This window comes from Brachyhypopomus gauderio, chromosome 11 (assembly GCF_052324685.1).
Source record: "Brachyhypopomus gauderio isolate BG-103 chromosome 11, BGAUD_0.2, whole genome shotgun sequence".
Taxonomy (NCBI): Eukaryota; Metazoa; Chordata; class Actinopteri; order Gymnotiformes; family Hypopomidae; genus Brachyhypopomus; species Brachyhypopomus gauderio.
Window position 1 is genome coordinate 16,284,436 of NC_135221.1, and position 19,301 is coordinate 16,303,736.

The 19,301-nt window shown below is 44.6% G+C and overlaps 3 protein-coding genes across 6 annotated transcripts; 2 read left to right on the forward strand and 1 right to left on the reverse strand.

Moving 5' to 3' along the window:
• Positions 1 to 111: 111 nt before the first annotated feature.
• Positions 112 to 12,122, forward strand: zdhhc5b (zDHHC palmitoyltransferase 5b). 4 transcript variants are annotated; one of them, XM_077022397.1, is made up of 13 exons: positions 112 to 757; positions 1,841 to 3,104; positions 3,194 to 3,315; positions 3,625 to 3,782; positions 3,897 to 4,069; positions 4,469 to 4,571; positions 4,727 to 4,818; positions 4,929 to 5,040; positions 6,780 to 6,888; positions 7,008 to 7,114; positions 8,784 to 9,538; positions 9,821 to 9,843; positions 10,345 to 12,122. In XM_077022397.1, exons 2-12 carry the CDS (start codon positions 2,968 to 2,970, stop codon positions 9,840 to 9,842), a joined length of 1,890 nt encoding a protein of 629 aa, XP_076878512.1. In that variant the 5' UTR covers positions 112 to 757; positions 1,841 to 2,967; the 3' UTR covers position 9,843; positions 10,345 to 12,122. The 4 variants fall into 4 exon arrangements, with proteins under 4 accessions (XP_076878512.1, XP_076878510.1, XP_076878511.1 ...); XM_077022395.1 differs by lacking the exon at positions 9,821 to 9,843; XM_077022396.1 differs by lacking the exon at positions 9,821 to 9,843 and having other exon boundaries at positions 112 to 743.
• tmx2a (thioredoxin-related transmembrane protein 2a) lies at positions 11,845 to 16,183 on the reverse strand. The gene is made up of 8 exons (XM_077022422.1): positions 15,861 to 16,183; positions 15,599 to 15,659; positions 15,084 to 15,197; positions 13,306 to 13,382; positions 13,089 to 13,195; positions 12,943 to 13,008; positions 12,724 to 12,853; positions 11,845 to 12,649 (listed from the first exon to the last, which is right to left on the reverse strand). Exons 1-8 carry the CDS (start codon positions 16,047 to 16,049, stop codon positions 12,476 to 12,478), a joined length of 918 nt encoding a protein of 305 aa, XP_076878537.1. The 5' UTR covers positions 16,050 to 16,183; the 3' UTR covers positions 11,845 to 12,475.
• On the forward strand, positions 16,184 to 18,575 carry pmf1 (polyamine modulated factor 1). The gene is made up of 5 exons (XM_077022431.1): positions 16,184 to 16,504; positions 16,591 to 16,696; positions 16,869 to 16,969; positions 17,194 to 17,389; positions 18,380 to 18,575. The coding sequence occupies exons 1-5, from the start codon at positions 16,299 to 16,301 to the stop codon at positions 18,446 to 18,448; spliced, it is 678 nt and encodes a 225-aa protein (XP_076878546.1). The 5' UTR covers positions 16,184 to 16,298; the 3' UTR covers positions 18,449 to 18,575.
• Positions 18,576 to 19,301: the final 726 nt, after the last annotated feature.

Genomic DNA, 19,301 nt, shown 5'->3' on the forward strand with positions numbered 1-19,301 from the left:
TTTTATAATACATGTTACAAGCTTATAAACACTCCTAGTAATGTACCTGCTCTTTTATACATAAGTGTTGGGTAAATTATAATCCCGGTCCAATTGAGGTATCACCAACGGAACGGGAATCAAGTTATGGTTGGTCCATAGTGGAGAACTTTGGAAGTCTCACCATGGTTTGACTGGACTCTCTCTCTTTTTTTAAACTAATTTCTTCGGACACACACTAATAATCTACGTGAGGAAAAGCTTTAGTGCCCATAACAGCAGCGCTGAGAGATCAACGTGCGTGTGTGAATAAAGGTGACAGGCTGCGGCACAAATTAGCGGACGTCTCTCTTATTTTGGTATGGCTACTACTGGCTCGCTAGCTCCTAAGCTACCTCAGATATTTTTCTATATGTTGTGTCAGGTTGGACATCCACGTCTTTAGGGATATTTTTTTATTTTTTGGCTTTCGTGAATGAGCAGTACGAGATGAGATGAAGGTCCGTGTGTCTTCGCCTCTCGCAACGACCTGAAGTGTCGGGCTGGCCTACCTGGATCATCACCGAGCTACTCACACACACACATCTGATCAAGCAGCTGGACGGTGATGTCCTCGAGTTCATCGTAAACTCTCTTCACTCGGTTTCTCTCAGCAAACCAACGAACCGTCCGAGAACCACATCGCTCGACCCGGCGAGGCTGCCCACCTAGCTGGCTAACTGGCCGTTAGGAAGTGTTGGATGGTGCCAGCCGGAGCAAACCAGGTGACTTTTGTTTGGTAAGACAGTTTTATTTTTTAAACTAACAAACTTTTCTGAAGGTGAAGCCGTCTGAATGTCAGCGTTTGACGAGGTCTAACCGGCTAGCTGGCAGGGGTAAGTGCAGCTAGCACGGCTAATCTCTGGAGTTTGGTGAAGTTGAGAGAGACTCCGTGAGGGTGAGTTAAAGGAGTCGGTTATTTTTGAGGGATTTGGATGATTGTAATTGAACACTGGTGTAATGGGAAATCTTTTGAGTAATATAGCTAACTAGCTAACAGTCTTAAGTTGGTTTTGGTCGGTGGTTAGCGAGTTAATCTGTGAATTGAACTTAAGTACTTAATCTAACGTCGCTAGCCCAACTAGCTCCTCGGATTATGACATTCCTACATGTCTGGGTCTCAAACCGACACGTTTCTCTTTCGGTTTCTTTAGTTTTTTTTAAACACAATATGTTCTTGTACAATTAGCTGTATGTTTAGCTACACTACACCAAAAAATATGTGACATTTTCCTGTCGCAATGTGTCAGTCGCTGCGCTACTGCACAGTGGAGGTTGATGTATCGTCGCCACTCAGAAGCGACACTTTCATTCACCGTTTGGTTCTCAGGTGAATGAAAGTGACTGACAGGACAAACCTGTGTTTGAGTTTTTATTTATTTATTGAGTGACTCGAGGTCGTCTTTGGGTGATCCTTGTGAGAACAAAATATGAGGAATGGTACAGTTATTACTGTACTACGGAGTTTGAGAGAAGACCTTCACAGAGATGAGAGAATATAGAGTTTGATAGGCACACCCTTTTCCTGGTGAGTCAAAGGTAACACCAGGAAGAAGAGGGATGATCAGGTTTCAACATGTTTTGTATACACATTGCATAGTCTTGCTGCCATTGTTGTGCTGTCCAACAATCTCTCATGTTGTGGAATGTTTCTGCCCACATTTGACCACACAGTGCTATTATGGACTGACTCGAATGTACGCATAGATAGGATCTTGTGATTTTGATAACGTAATGCAGAGGTGAAGTAAATCAGGGCTACTGTTTGAATCGGTTAATGCCTTACTGTCTTCTAATGTGCAATTTTCTCTCCTTCTCCGAGGTATAACTCCTTGCCTGCTGGTGGGACACAGAGAGGCAAAAGAAGACATCTCAAAAGGCGCCTGGTCGTTTCTTATCTGACTGCTTCAAACAACAATGGGTCTGATGAGTCCCAATAAAGGACTAAAATGTTTTTGGTTAATATTTTGCCTGGATGCTGCAACACACACACTCAACACGGTGGACACACGCACAGGAGTGGGAGTTGTGTGTGTGCCCATAGCCCTCTGAAGGACCTCTCTGCTGGACCTAAACACACTCATGTAGACACTGAAACGCTCCCCCTCAGTATTCATGAGTTTAAGTTTTTGCTCTGCGCACTGAACATTCTGATCACTGTTGGACTGAAACATGAGCCCTCATTTAGGCCAGAAGACCGCACAAGCGCCATTTTGTTCTTCATCTTTGTAATTAAGATCTTTTATTAGACAAGCACTCTCTCCCTTTGGGCATTGGGACCACTCCAGAAGAAAGTGTGGCAGAGTTGCTTTTCATCGTTGCCACTGGTTTTGTTTTCTGTTTGGTTTGTTATTTTTGCACACCCTTCCAGTGCCACTCATTTGCTCATGGTCAATCGAAGTTCGGGTACTTTGAAACCTGCACCTTGTGGTTGAATGAGTACCACAAGTTAACTGGTCTTCCTCCATCACGTACCACCTCTGCTGCTGATTCTGGCTGGTCTCTTTCCCTGTTCTTGAAACATGGGGCTTCATGGTTATTTGCACTGAAAAAGCTTGGCTTTCACTTGAATTTTTCTTTCTTGACCAAACCTTGTAGCCATATAATTTTTTGATGGATCTGTAGATGTTTTTTTTTTTTGTATATATTTTTACTTGGTTATATATATATATCATTTAATATGTATAGTCACATACATAAGCAACCGCACTATGATGGGCAAATTCTTTGCAAAATTGTTGGAGTTTAAAGATGTGCACTTTTTTGTGTGAGTTAGTTCTATTTATACAACATTTGTTTACTTTTTCCACCCCTATTTGACACGGGAGATAACTGTACCATAACAACTACTTTAACAATGACACCTTCCTCCAGGAGTTGAAGGACAGAAGTTCCCCTCTCTCTCTCTCTGACCCTCCCACTAATTTATACCTTCCTGACTATTCTCCAATGCCAGTGGGTATTAGCATGGGCGGGGCTCTCGGAGACCCCTCCCCTTCCCGCCCATTCCGTCCCAGTCGCTATGTGCCTGTCTCCGCGGCGACAACCTTTCTTGTTGGGGCCAGCACACTCTTCTTCTGTTTCACGTGAGACTCGCACTTTTACACTCGTAGAATGCATTTTATCTCGGGTCTTTCTCATGAGAAGTAACGTGAACGTGTCTTTCTCTCTGTAGCTGTCCCTGGCTAGCTGAGCGTTCCTCTCCCTACATTCCTCTCTGCAGTATCGTCGTCTTCCTCTTCACGCTGGCCAACTTTTGCATGGCCACATTTATGGACCCTGGAATCTTTCCCAGAGGTAATCGCTGTGCGTCGGTGTGTGTCCCTATTAAAGCATGAAGCACTTTCCCACTTAAGCCACAAAGATGCACAACACTACACAGTTGTGTATTTAAGAAATTAACACACCTGATTCAGGTCCAGTCTGGCTTTGATTGAGTGAAGTTGAGAGACCGTAAAGTCACTAAATTCTAGAGTGCTGTGAACATCCAAGATTATACACACTCCAAACACTGCTTTATTATATTTGTGTATAACTGTTAGACATTAGTTTAATATATTGCTAACTATTTAATGAAAAAGGCTATATTGTGTGTGTTTAATATAGCTGAAGAAGATGAGGATAAGGAAGATGATTTTCGCGCTCCGCTCTATAAGACGGTGGAGGTGAGGGGGATTCAGGTGCGCATGAAGTGGTGCTCCACCTGCCGCTTTTACAGACCTCCCCGATGCTCCCACTGCTCCGTGTGCGACAACTGTGTGGAGGTACATGAAGACACACACACACACACACACCATTCGCTTCGTCTTCTCCCTTCACCACGCTGCGTTCCGCGTTTGACGTCTGCGTTCTCTTCTGTTCCCCTGCTTGCCGGGCAGGAGTTTGACCATCACTGCCCGTGGGTCAACAACTGCATCGGCCGGAGGAACTACCGCTATTTCTTCCTCTTCCTCTTGTCCCTCACCACTCACATAATGGGAGTGTTTGTATCCAGTCTGGTCTTCATCCTCCATCACACTACGCAGATCGGCGAAGTCAGCGTCGGAGTTACGTATCCTTTGGGGCAGGTCGTTGAGACGAGGCGGCTGCCTGGCACTTTGCTAAAACGTGTGCAGTAGATGGTTCGGTACAGACACGGGGCCCGCGAACTTCAGGCTGTGGTTCTGTGCCCGTCCCGTTCAGTCAGCTTGTGCCCCCTCAAATCCACCTGAAAGCTCTTTGTCCCATTTTCTCACTGCTAAGCTTCCAAACATGTGAGTCCGTGCTCTCAAGTACAGCATTACTGGCTACATATTCGACTCTACATCAGCATACTTACCTTAACGTTACTAATTAACATTGTTTCGGTAATGCTCCTCTGATTCAGATCTCCCATGAAACAGTAGATGTACACTACATAAAACCATCAGGAACAGTATTGTATGACTCTGTCCTTAAACGCTAACCTCAGTATGGCAGTCATGTGTGTAGCGGGTCTCTTTTTTATCCCAGTAGCAGGCCTGACTGGCTTCCACATTGTGCTGGTGGCCCGGGGGAGGACTACCAATGAACAGGTGTGTGTGTGTGTGTGTGTGTGTGTGTGTGTGTGTGTGTGTGTGTGTGTGTGTGTTTAGAAGGGTGGAAGCGCGGGTTACAGTTTGTTGACATTTGATGTTGGGTACATTTTTCTCTCTCTCTCTCTCTCTGCTGTTTCTGTGTTTGTCTCCAGGTGACGGGGAAGTTCAGAGGCGGAGTTAACCCCTTCACACATGGATGCTGCAGAAATGTGTCTCATGTGCTTTGCAGCTCCCAAGCGCCCAGGTCTAAACTATGGCTTATTTAACACCAAATTCATATTGTAGTCACTGGGTAGACTGTAGGGAGCTCTTTATGATCCTCACATAGAGGAGTGTGTGTGTGTGTGTGTGTAGATACATGGGACGGTTACGACACGCTCAGAACCTTCAGGTGCAGCCTCCATTTGTACGGCCCCCACTCTCAGAAACGCAGCTTGCTGCTAAAGTCCTGGACAATGGAATCCAGGTACACGCATTCACACACGTGTTCACTACCACACACATTTGTTTTACTCGTTTGTTACGTCGTCAGGCTAACAAATCCACAATGCCTCTGTCTTAAGCTACATTCCCACCAGGGTGACGTGGCTCAAATTTGATTTTTAGTCTTAATGTGACAAAAGATCTGATTTTTGTTTGGTGCTGTGTGAACACACAAGTTGGATGAGAACAATGAGAACAATTGCCAAGCAAAACACAACACATTCATGAGCTGTTACTAGTCCGTTACTGGGATCTGTCAGATCGCAGGTGGTCGCCGCTTTGCAGAAAATGCCGGAAACATGTAGAATCATTATTGACCAGCGGAGGACGTCTTACGAGGACACACCGCATCTTTCTCTGACTCTTCATACGGTTCTACGTGGGGGTGTAATGGATAGCTGAGAAAAGGGGGACCAGATAGTCTAGACAGTTGATGGTGATTCATTAGAAATAAGGTAGCGTCTCTTCCTGCAAAGTGGTGCAGTTACAGCGAGAAGACGTCCTGCCTGAATGTGAATAATACAGCCGACTGACAGTGATGCAGGTGACTCATTCAGAAATGGATCAGTGTGCACATGCGTGCAGTTGCGGAGGACAGATGCATTCGTAATGCAGATTATATATATATATATATATAATATATATATATATATATAATATTTAAATAATAGCCACTTTATTCACTAATGGATCTGTGTTTGTAAATCCACATTCGTATGGGAACATTGAGCAGTCCTGGTACATGAGGCATGGTCATTTGTGCCAGACTAGCTGGGGCCAGTATTTCAAAAGCCGCCCAACTTATGGGTTTTTCTTTTGCCATGCTTTGTGGACATAAGCAACTCAAAAGGGGTCAGAGGGTATCAGGAACCATTCTGATGAACAGGTGATGGGCAGTCAAGCTAACTGCAGCCAAATGCAACGCTGGTACCCCAGACAACACGTCGGAACTAACAGAGCGTGAAAATTATTCCCCCCCCCCCCCCCCCCCCCCCCCCCCCCCCACTAAGCAGTGGAAAAACATCACCTGGTCAGATGAGTCCTGATTTATGTAGCACTATTCTGGTGGTAGGGTCAGAATTTGGTACAAGCAGCATGAATTCATGAGCACGGACAGGTGAGAGCAGTTCAGACTAATGGAGGTGGAAATAAATGTGTTTGGACTTGTTGTCCCTCCCTGGGACCCCCCGTCACCTGTGCTGGGACGTTTGCACCATAAGGTTAAGCGTTGTGGCTGACCAAGTTCATCTCCTCATGGCAGCTAACCAAGGCAGAAAGACACTTTCAGTTGGACTAGGCACCATGCTACAAGAGTCGTATAGTCATGGACTGGTCCCTTCCCTGTTCACAGTCCTCAGAGTTTAACCCTATAGAGCATCTCTTGGACAGTGTGGAACAGGCTGTTCAGAGATCTTCAATCTACCCTTCAGTAGCTACGAGAAGCTTGTCTGTATAGGACAAGTAGGATTTCAACACCTAATGTAAACTGCCACAATAAATCATTATAGTTCTGAAGGCCAAAGGGGATCCAGTGTGGTACTAGATAGTGTTGCTTTTAAAGTGGCCATTCAGTGTATAAACATGTGAATGGAGTTATACTGGGGACTTTATTAGCATTTTGATTTCTGTATGTATAATGGTGGAGGTGTGTGTGTGTGTGTGTGTGTGTGTGTGTGTGTGTGTGTGTGTGTGTGTGTGTGTGTGTGTGTGTGTGTGTTTCAGTCTAAGAGCAGTTTAGAAGGCGTGGAGAGCCAGTCTACAGACGCTGATCCTCCTCCACCACCTAAACCAGAGCACAGATACCAAGGGCTGCCTCACACACACAATGAAGGTGATTGTGTACTCACACACACACACACACACACACACACATATATAAACCCAAAACTTGTGAGTGTTGCACTTTCACTTGATATCCTGTGTTGATCCTTTAAATTTTCCCCCAATCAGAGAGCAGCCTGCTGACTGAAGCACCACCCACACCTTCGTTATATAAATATCGGCAAGCCTATAGCAGTCCGGGAAAAAACCATACGGCCTTAACACATTCCACAAAGGTGAGGAAGTATCCTGACACAAATACAGCACACAACCAGATGAACAACTCTGTTAATGATATGTGTTCTTTGAATTAACATATATTTATAATACACACATCCTGTGCCTTGCAAAACTATTCAACCCCCTTAAAAGTAATCAGATTTGTAGATTTGCCTGGATAACAAATGATAATTGCACACATTGTTCCAGACAGTCTTTTTATATCAAATAATTGTGCTTTTTACCTGTTGCAATACATTTCATTTGCAAATACATTTGCCAAGTTAAAACTCATTATTTGTTATTAGATCTTTAAAAAATATATTCATATTTAATAATAAATAAAAAATTTTAGGTAGCTTGCCTAAATATTCAATCTAAATATTCAAAAACATATTCAATCAAGTCCCTTTGGAACCAACTTTTGCTGCTGCATCTACTTTAAGCTCGCTGGGGGTATTGAGCGTGATTTTCGCTCATTCTTCCTAACAGATTTGATCCCGGTTGGTTGGATTCTTGGTTGTATTAAGATCTGGACTTTAACCACTCTTGTGTTGCTTTAGCCTTCTGGTTCGGAGCAAGTGAACTTTCTCCCGAGCTTTTTTAACGGACCAGAGCAGGTTGCCTTGCAGAATCTCCCTGTATTTTGGACCATCTGTCCATTCTTCGGTTTGAACAAGATGCCCAGCTCCTGCTGGGGAGAAGCACCCTCACAACTATGACCCCTATACTTCACTGCTGGGATTGGGATTATAATTCTGTTGTTGAGTATAGCATTGGAGTTTCAGGCGCATGTCATCAAAGGACGGTGCACCTTCATCCGGTCTCGTGTATTGAATTCTAAAGTCCTTGCTCGGACTGAATTTTTTAAGGACGGCCTTGTCTGTGAATTAAGTTCTTCGTAGTCAGGGGAATGTGAGTTTTATGATCCTCAAGAAGAGGCCACGTGTGAACCAACTGTGTTATTGCTTGGGCAGTACCCTTCAGGTGTGTTAACCTGGGACTTCCACAGCACCAGTTTAAATACTAATGCCACCAGCATTTTTCACTTACTAATCCTTGGTAAAAATATTTTTGTATATTAAACCAACATCTTAAACTTCATTTTTCAAGTTCAAACTAAATGACATGGCACAAAATATCAGTTTTCTTTATATGCCAAAGGAACCTGACGACTTTTTAAGGCAGTTGAATATTTAGTAAAGTTCCTACGTGCGTGCGTGTGCGTGCGTGTTCGTGCGTGTGCATGTGCGTGTGCATGTGCGTGTGCATGTGTGTGTGTGTGTGTGTGTGTGTGTGTGTGTGTGTGTGGATTTTGCTCTGTGGTCATTCTGCCTCATGCTGTGCTCATTCCTATCAGTGTTTGGTTGTGGGTGTTGTGTAGAGACCAGCCCCAAACCCCCACCCCCCACCCCACCCTTCCTGCTCTTTTGATTAACATGATGTGAAACAGGAACCGTTTGAATTGGTGTGTGTGAGAGGTCATGTATGAAACAATTTGTGTTTGATGGCACAAGAGTTGAAGAATGTTTCACATCATCCTTAATCTCCCTGGTGTTACTACTGCTTTTTGGAATTTGTGGTATTCCATCTCTCTCTCTCTCTCTCTCTCTCTCTCTCTCTCTCTCTCTCTCTCTCTCTCTCTCTCTCTCTCTCTCTCTCTCTCTCTCTCTCTCTCTCTCTCAGATGACTCAGGGGGAAACTATGGTGGAGTCCCCCTCCATCCCTCTCTCTACTGGGCATCCCAGCTACCGATCAGACCCCAGTCTGTCGGGCCGGGGGGGTGTAGGATGGCGAGTGGGCGGTGGAGGAGAGGGGGGCAAAGCAGGCTCGGGCGGGCTGGTTGGGGCCTCTACAATGGGTGGGCGGTCTTATCCTTCTTTCACTGACACTCTCCTCCAATCAGCAGCAGTCTCCTGCTCTTCTAGCATCCGCTCCGCACACACAGCCCACAATGCACTGGGGCCCCTCCTCTCAGAGGGAACAACCTCTACCAGTTATAAGAGCCTGGCCAATCAGACACGAAATGGCAGCTTGTCCTATGACAGCCTGCTAACGCCCTCAGAGAGTCCAGAGTTTGAATCTGCTGCTCCCGAGCTGTCTCCACCCAGGCCACACCCCCCATGCTCACTCGGCACCACCCCATTGGGGCCGCCCCTAATGGGTTACTCCTCCCCTTTCCTGTCTGCTCAGCAGAGGGAGGGCTCTCTCCAGGCCTGCCCTGCCCCCCTACGACCCTCCCCCAACAGACCTTTTCTGCACCCCACAAGCCCGCCCCCTTCCCGAGCTCCTCCCCTGTCGCCACGCGCCCGCTCATTGGGCTCCCCACCTTCCGGTCCCGCCCCTGGCAACAATTCCATGGGCAAATCACTGTCCTACACAAGTGGAGGCGGGATACAGCCACACCCAACTAAAACAGGGGGCGGGACTTCCATGCCAAAGTGAGTAATGACCTCAGCTCGCCGCGTTTTCTGTCCTTAACACCCACGTCGTGTCTCCTGAACGATGGTAAAGTTAAGCGTACTCGCTAAAGTTTGGTGTGCTGTTACATTTCGAGTTTAGTTCCTAACACGCCATTTCTGCTGCTGCCGCCTCTCCTTTTGTCTGACTGCGTCTTGTCGTTGCTCATGTTCTGGGTTGGTTTTCCGGGTCGCTCCTCCTCTTCTCTCCTCTTCGCTCCTCCTCTCCCTCTCCTCCTGCGCCTCCACCTGGTCGCCTCTAAGGATGACTCTCTCTCTGTGCTGAGGTTCGTCTTCTCTTCTCGTGTTTGTGTCTCACTAAGTGGGTGTAGATCTGTGGAGTGTGTGTGTGTGTTTATTTTTATTTTTTAAATAATAAATGCATGTGTTGCTCTCTAGCTCACTGTAGGGGTGGGTGATGTGGCATGACATTATTACACCATCACAACAGTGATGTCATTATACTGCAGATACTCTGAACGCTCATGAGGCAGATAACAGGCCTGTTTGTACAGATAATTATACTATTTGAATTTGATGAGCAAGAAAACTTTAAAGAACGCACCTCATTGATAGTTAAGGGGAACACAATGTTTAAGCTACATTGCAATAACAAGATTTTTATGCTAATCTCTTACCATAGATCATTTCATATAAAAGTATCAATATTTGTGTCTCACAGTCTTACCTCACTGTTTACTTGAAGGATTCTTGCACTTTATTGGGCATTCTGATCGTTCATTCTGAGATCGTTTATGTGCCTGTTACTTTTCCCTTGAACCAATCAGCTCCACCACTAGGCAAAGCCTGGCCAATCCCAGCAGCCATGCACAAAAACCTGGGGGAGGGGTGAAGAAAGTGAGCGGCGTCGGAGGAACGACGTACGAGATTTCCGTATGAGCGGCTGGTACCTGATCCACGGATTTCACTCTGCAGACCTCGGTGTCCCGTCCTGGAGGACAGAGCAGTTCAAGCAGATATGGCGAAATACACAAAGAAAAGTACAAAGGCTTTATGGGAAAACTCACAAGAAACTTTAACTGGTTTGAGAGGAAGAAAGTGTATGGCTGAAGAAGAGGTCTACACGCCTTGGTTTCTTAATCTCCATATGGTACATGAATCTTCACAAATTCTTTTAAGTATTTAAACTGTCATTGATGTATTATCCGTTTCAAATCTGGGACCAGTGGAGGCTGGTTTTGTTCATTATTGGCTGTAGTTCCAACCTCAGTGGATGGGATATTATGAAGTTGCACGTAGACGCCTGATGGCTCATAGACTGTAATGGAAATCACAGACCCATCACAAGAAAACCTCAAGTGTTGAATGACTGTTACTTTGTGAAACCCAAAGCCTCCACTTCCAGACTTCTCTTTTAATCTTTTTTTTTTTTTTACTTTACTTCTAAATATTATTTTATACAGGTACAGATACAGTATCTCATATACTATAAGAACTATTGTTTGATAGGAAGGCAAGCCAATTACAGTAGCAAGTAGGCATTTGAGGTCTGATCGCTTTGGGGGTGAAGCTCTTTGTTGGATATAATTGACGGCTGCATCAGCCTGGTAAGAGCCTGAGCTTGGATTCTTAGCCAAAGATACAAGTCTGGACTGTGATTTGGCTATCGGTGTACTGGGCAGACGGGAGTGAAGTGTAACCTATGAATCATTCAGAGCACAGTGTTTATGGTGGGAGTATCTCGGTGCTGAAGATCTATTGTGCAAGATGGACGGATGTGTCTTTTGCTTCCTGTCTGTTCACCAAACGAGCTATGATCCCGCCCACACGGCCTGGGCTGCCAGTCCCAGGAGACTGAGAGCTGGCCAGAGTGTGCTGGCCCGAGTGTGCTGGCCCCACGGTGGAACACGCTGGACTTGCAGGACATCAGAGAGACAGATGGGCAACTTGGTCAATTGATTTTATTTCGTTTGTAGTTTTTTTATGGGCAGTGGTTACTGTCAAGAGCCAGAGTACAAGTATGCAGCTAGGTGGTCATTAGTGTCTGAAAGGTCAGTTTAGAGTGAGTGAGTGTGTAAAAAGAAAGATGGATAGTGTGTGTGTGTGTGTGTGAGAGAGAGAGAGAAGAGGAAAGGAAGTGGGAACAGATTGGCATAATTTTTGATGTCTATAAAGATTTTACAGGAGAAAATTCCAACTTTTACCCTGTTGAAACTCTGCTTAGGGACTGACCGTGTGTGTGTGTGGGGGGGGGGGCGTCCATGCTTAGATTTGAGATGCGAGTACCAGTGACTGGTTTATGTACGATATAAAGAGCTTATGCTGCGTCATACGAAAGTATTTTTATTAATGATGTTTTGTCATTTCCAACATGGCCTTATGAAGCCTTTTTAACTGTATGTTGGGTTATGAAGAGCTCTACCTGCACGCCTGTTAACAGGACACGATGTGGAGCACAGAGAGGACAGATGGATGTATTGAGTTCTATGGGTGGAGTTTTTCTACCCTTCTATATTCCTTTAATGCCGGTGACATTGGGTCACGCAAGATGACACATCACCAACAGAACAATAAATAGTACTGCAACACCAAAATCACACGGTTTTCCTTATTCAAAGTATGTAACGCCTTAACTGAAACATGTGACACACTTTAGACTCCAACATCTTGTCTGTGACTTTAAAAAACATTCTATGAAGACTTTATTTGAGAATGAGGCTAATCTTAAAGGCAGATGAGGCATCAAGTAAGACAAGATAGTCAACATGGACAAATCGAGATACCTGTTACAGTGGAGTTACAAATACATTCATCATATCTGATTGTCAAACTGCTACCCTATGAATCCTGCATTGATGTATTAAAGCACAACAAAATGTATGTGCTTTCAACAGATATTAAGGTAAGTAGTGACCATTTAGTCTTTAAACAATCTACACTACAGGAAGTTCTCGCCATTTATTTGTCCTTCTTGCTCTCGCCTTCCTCCTGCTGTGGGCCGATTGGTTGTTCTCCATCATGGTGCTCCAGTGGGAGGGACCCCAGAACCTCGATCTTCTCACCGCGCCCTTTAGTGAGCTTTTTACACCTCTCGAATATTTCATTCAGGTTGAACTCCCGAATTATGTTTTCCTGCAGAAACATACAAAGGGGTATTTGAAGGCCAATTGTTTTCTTTACACACTAGGGAGGTACTTCCTACTTACCTCTGTGAAGGTCCAGCTCACTGCCCTTCCCTTTTTGTCCACTAGAGGGCGGCGTATCAGCTCTCGCCCATCTTGCAGCAGCAGCAGAGAGGGCAGTTGCTTGGAGAGAGGGGAGGAGCTAACCTTATACCTGCACACAGGTGTAGACTGGCAGATGTTGGCGGGCTGGGTCAAAACTGACAGCTGCTTAAGTCACCCCCACACCAAAAGATGGTTTACCTCTCTGCAACAGCTGTATACTGTCCAATATCTATTTTTCCAAATTTGAGCCCACAGCAGTTATACCTGCCAGAAGGACCAACAGTTAGAAACTCTGTGTTTACACATATGTGATATGCATGGACATATCTGTACACGTATCTTACTTGAGTGAAAGTTCAGCAAAAACGGAGGCGAAACACTGACACTCTGAAGACCAGTTGGCATAGAACTCAACAAGCCACGTTACACGACTGTCCCTCTCCAGTTCCTCCTGTCACGGCAGAATTATGTTGCTCTGCATTATAATCCCATAGAAATATGCATGAAAATGCCAATAATTAAATGATTAAAGGACCAAGTCAGGTGCTATGTGACACTCACCTCTATGGTTTTGTCATTGAAGTATTTAATGTATTCTGGGCCCATGTATGTAGGAGGCTTACATGTAATCAGGAACACTGTAGAAGGGGAGAAAAATTGTATGTGCATATATATATATATATATATATATATATATATATATACATACATAGCTCAAAAAATAAATAAGGGGAACTCTAAAAACACATCCTAGATCTCAATGAATAAAGTATTCCAGTTGGAAATGTTTGACATAGTGGAATTATTGAGAACAAAATAACAGAAAAAGATCAATGTAAATCCAAATTATTATGCCATGGATGTCTGGATGAGGAATCATACTCAAAATCAAATGATAGGCTGATTCGACCTGAGTGGAAATTCCCCAAAACAAGTTCAAATGAGGCTCAGTAGTGTGTGTGGCCTCCACGTGCCTGTATGACCTCCCTACAACGCCTGGGCATGCTCCTGATGGAATCTCCCAGACCAGGATTAAAGCATCAGTCAACTCCTAGACAGTCTGTGGTGCAACATGGCATTGGTGAATGGAATGAGACAAGATGTCCCAGAGGTCCTCGAATAGATTCAGGTCTGGGGAACGGGCAGGCCAGTTCATAACATCAATGCCTTCATCATGCAGGAACTGCTGACACTTAAGCCACATGAGGCCTAGCATAGTCATGCATCAGAAGGAACCCAGGGCCCACTGCACCAGCATACAGTATAGTCTCATAATGGGTCTGAGAATCTCATCCCAGTACGTAATGGCAGTCAGGGTACCTCTGGCTAGCACATGGAGGTCTGTGCGGCCAATTGTTTGAATTCCTCGAAAAGAAAAATGATTCGTATTCCTCCTCTCCATTCCGAACACATCGCTGTCATCATTTATGAACTCGCCATCAAACTTGAAAAAACACATCGAGCTAAGTTCGCCATTAGATGAGTACTACCAACAGGGTGGTTTATATATTCTCCACATCTTGACTGACCCACTGCCAAACCGGTGGGTCATGCTGGAGATGTTGCAGAACCTTCTCCACGATGTCTCCAGACTCTGTCACGTGTTCATTGTGATTTGTGAACCTGCTCTCATCTGTGAAGAGCACAGGGCACCAATGGCAAATCTGCCAGTCTTGGTGTTTTCTGGCAAATGCCAATCACCCTGTATGGTTTTGGGTTGTAAGCACAAGCCCCACTTGTGGATGTTGGGCCCTCATGGAGTCTGTTAATGACAGTTTGAGCAGAAAATTTATATTAGTGGCCTGTTGGAGGTCATTTTGAGGGCTCTGGCACTGTTCCTCCTTACACAAAGGAGGAGTTAGTGGTCCTGCTGCTGGGTTGTTGCCCTCCTACGGCCTCCTCCACGTCTCCTGGTGTACTGGCCTGTATTCTGGTATCTGCTCCATGCTCTGGACACTGTGCTGACAGACACAGCAATCCTTCTTGCCACAGATCGCATTGATGTGCCATCCTGGATGAGCTGCACTACCTGAGCAAGTTCTGTAGGTTGTAGGCACCACCTCATGCTACATCTATGGTGAGAGAACTGACAAAATGTCAAAGTAACCAAAACATCAGCTAAAAAGGATGAGAACAGAGAAAAGGTCTGAGAAACGCAGGTGAAATTGATTCACAATCATTGTTGCTTCCTAACTGAACAGGTTGGTTTCACAGTGTGGTTGACTTGGAGTTACATTGTGTTGTTTAAGTGTTCTCTATATTTTTTTGAGCAGTGCATATTGATTGAGCATTTGTAGTGTGTGATTATTTACCAACATTTATTTATTATGCTTATTTACCAACACACAGCGTAACGTAGAGGAGGCCAAGTCTCAGGTCCACTCTGAAGAACAGCACCACGTTAGCCACCTTGCTGAAGAGGAAGATGTTTCCTAGATGTTGTTCCAGAGTTACTGATGAAAGTGAAAACAAATTCAGATAACGTCCCATATTAATTATACGTGAAGTGGAACACGTTTAGCTTTCCAAAAAGAGTGTACAAAACTAAAAGTAGACCAAGCCCTTATTTTTTCTTCACCTGTGTGTTTCGTCTGGCAGTAAATATATCAAATATAATTTGGTTATGGGGACCAAAAATATGTAATATTTTTTATATGAAATCTTTAATTAATATTAAATTCTGTACTCAAAATAAGCTCAATGGCGGGATGGGGGGGGGGGGGGGGGGGGGGCACATGAAACTTTCTTGTCCCGGGCCCCAGCAAGACTGTCAACGGGCCTGGACAGACGTTACTGTCTTCGCCTGACTTCACAGCCAGTGTGACAGAGATGAGACATACTGGCTGATACTTACTTGATCTACGGTTCTTCATCATGACAATAGCGCTGAGAAACATGAGGATCTCCACTTCCCTCTATAAAACAGTTCATTATGTGAATATGAGTCAAATGCATGGCCTAAATAATTACTAAATAATAGCATAATGATAAACTCGTGAAGTGAAGATTGAACTGTCTAAAAAACAATTTAAAAAGCAAGACTAAATAGATTTGCAAAGGCTATGACAACGTATATAGAAGCAAGAGGTGCAACTGAGCGCTATGAAACGACGAACCCAGTCAAAGTCGCAGGAGTTACCGTCTTCCCTTTGGGACGGGAGCTGCTCACACAAACCCGGGCATTTCCGAACCGCTAGGAACGCGACCGAAAGAAGAAACGATATAGTGTAGTATGGTCGCAAGAGCCACTTATATATTTGTGGGAGGTGATAGAAAAATGTAAATAATCCTGTGATTAAGCCCATGATTAGTTCTTGCGCAGAAATGTCACGGGAATGGGGAAACCACGCGTGAGAGAGAAGGAGACGGACGGAGGGTTGGTCAGAAATAGCGCGGCGACAGCTGTCGAGCCCCTTGACGGATTTGCGCTTCTAGAAACTTTGCGTTGGGTCGTAAAGACAAACGCGATTCGAGAAGACGGCAGGTCCTACTGGAGCTTCCGTAGACGAGCCGCGACTCTTGGCGGGAATACGTGAACGTAAACACTGACAGTAATGGAGGAGGTGGAGGAAAGTCGCTCCAAAGAAACCAGTTCAACGGAGTCTAGTTCTGCAAGCGTTAATAATAATATTTCCCCGCAGACGTCTAGCCGCGAAAATGAGTCCGTTAAGTCGAAAGAGTCGGAGCCACGGCGGAACAGACTGAAAGTATTTAACAAAGTGATGGAGAAAAGCCTCCAGCGCCTGCTGGCAGATACTAGGTACACTCCTGTGTTTGTGTCACTATCAGACTAGTTAACCAACCAGTTACTAACTTACTAGCTTCTAATGCTCGGAATTGTTTCAGTTTTAGCAGGTTTTCCCATTATTTCCATCCACTGTGCAAGCAGAATCCACAGATTGCTGAGGTCATCCACAAACAGTTCATCACTGATTTACAGAAAGCTATACAGGTAAGTAACGTGACATTTGAATTGTCCTTTACCATCTGTGTGAGAGTTGGCAACCCTGGAATCATTACAGTGTTTATGGGGAGCCATGTCCACAAGTGTGTGACCAGCTCGTGTGTGTGTGTGTGTGTGTGTGTGTGTGTGTGTGTGTGTGTGTGTGTGCGCGCGCGCGCAGGAAGACATAAACAAAGTGATAGAGGAGGGGGACCTGCAGGTGAAACTAGAGGAATTGGACAAACTGGAGGAATTGGCAAAAGACACACCCGAAGCTGCATGGTGAGAGCCGAGTTTCACACCCACCACCTTCCCACCCCCAGTTAGCTCCTCGTAAACTCCTATTCCCAAACCTCATCACACACACAAATGTACGTTCCCGCCTGACTGGGTCGTATCAGTTTGCACTATATTGCGTGAGAGTTGTTTGAAACCCCACGTAAGCGCTTGTGGAACACGCCCAGACACCGGCACTGTCGGCCAACCACGAGCTGTCTGCGCTGCAGGCGGCCGAGCGGCGTTCCCGAGCAGGACGTGTGCAGCGTGATGATTCCCTACCATCAGGGCCAGGAGGAGTATGTGCGCAGAGAGCTGAAGAAACTGCAGAAGGAAAACGCGGCCCTGGCGCAGAGGGTGCAGGCCGGCCGAGAGGCCATCGCTCGCACGGAGGAGCGCATCGCTGCAGCGGTGGACGAGTGGAAGGTGAGGGTGACTTGGGGGGGTGGAGTCTTTAATGAGCTCCAACCACACTGATAAAGCTGCTTTCATCTCTTTCACGTCTCCTCCATTGCTCATAAACCCAAAATGGCAAACGGTGATGGACATGATCATGACCACCAATATTATGATATATTTATTATCTAAATGATCATTGAATATATAGTATATCGTAGTAGGAAGGCTATAGTATGTTAACACCTATACATGTGTGTTTGTGTATGTGTTTGTGGTCGTGCGGATTCTTCCCAAGTATGCACAGAGATGTGCGTGTGCACATATGTATGTTTGCTTGTTTGTGCCTGTGTGTGCATGAGTGTATGTACACGAATGTGTGTATACATGGGGGGGGGGGGGGGGGGGGGTAACTGATAACCTATTAACTGTTGACAGATAATAGATATTTTTTTTTAATCAGTTGGTCATGATTCAAGTCTTGCTTAGAGGCAATAAAAAGCTCTCCTAAATAAATTCCACCTATTTTTAAATAATTCATGTATGAAAGGGCTAGACGCATGTGACATTGATAAACTAGACATTGGAATTTGCTTAAAGACTTTGTGTGAAATGTTATCCTCATAACACAAAATTCTGCTCAGTCAGTGCTTGAAATTAGTCCTTGCAATTTGCATAATGACTTTGACTAAAATGTTATACTCATGATGTGAAATTCTACACAGTCAGTGCTCATCAGTAAACACCTCATGCAATACTGTAGTATTTCTTTGGAAATGACATCACTGCCTAGTATTTCTTTTGTGAATCAAAATCACTTTATTTTGCAAAGTATGTCACAAGAAATTTGTCTTGGTGAATGATAACAGAAATATGATATCTATGGTATGTGTGTGTGTATATATATATATATATGTATATACAAGCTGGATGAGCTCTGTGGAAGGCCACTGTCTTTCCTTGCTGTATGAAAAGTTTTCACTCATAATTCTGACTCTTTATCTGACATCTTACCTGCAGGCTTCAGTTGGTGACCTGGAATCTTTTGTCCTGTCACTCTGTCCAGCTGAAGATTTTGAGACGTCTTGAACCTATGTGGACAACAGCGACTTTTAAATTCTTACATTTTGTGTTTTATTATGTGTTTGTGAATTAATTCTTTCTTACTGTTAAATGTGTTTTCATTAAATATTACTCTTCCTATATGTGGCTGCTACTTTTGTTGTTTTAATGTAATTTGTGTGTGTGTGTGTGTGTGTGTGTGTGTGTGTGTGTGTGTGTGGGGTTTTAAAAGTTCACTTAGATCAGGCGTACTCAACTAAATTTGTCCGCGGATCTAATTTTGGCAGATACCTGTGACCTGAGGTCCGGGGGGGGGGGGGGGGGGGGGGGGGGGGGGGTTGTGGTGTTTTGTCCGAAACAATATGTGGTAGAAACACCCCTCAAAACAGGGGAATGAACATTTACCTGACCAATTTTAATGTTGCTATGTGTTTCAGGTTTGAAAAGTGATGGAATTTAGGTTAAAGTACTAAATTGTAACTACTTGGTTTCACAACAAATATCTGTCTGACTGAATAGTTCTCTTGTATTAGGTTAACAAATACGAGCCTCTTGTAATTCCAGGATGAAACATGAGAACGTGAAGACGTGAAGATTGGGCGTTTTTTAAATAAACAACCATTAAATAATGTGATAAAAAGCGAATTATTTCGAGTATATGTATAAATATTTAACTTAATTATGTTTAACATGCTGGGAAATATTGAAATGGACCTTGAAAGTGACGTACAAGTGCTTGAACTCCACCTTATAAAGGTGTATGAACCCTGAAAACGTGACTTTGTTCATTGCGCTGAAGCGCGGCGCACGCGGAGCTTCAGCGATTACGTAATTTTCGCCGCGCGGACCCTCGCACCGCTCGCGAAGCGTCAACCAGGCT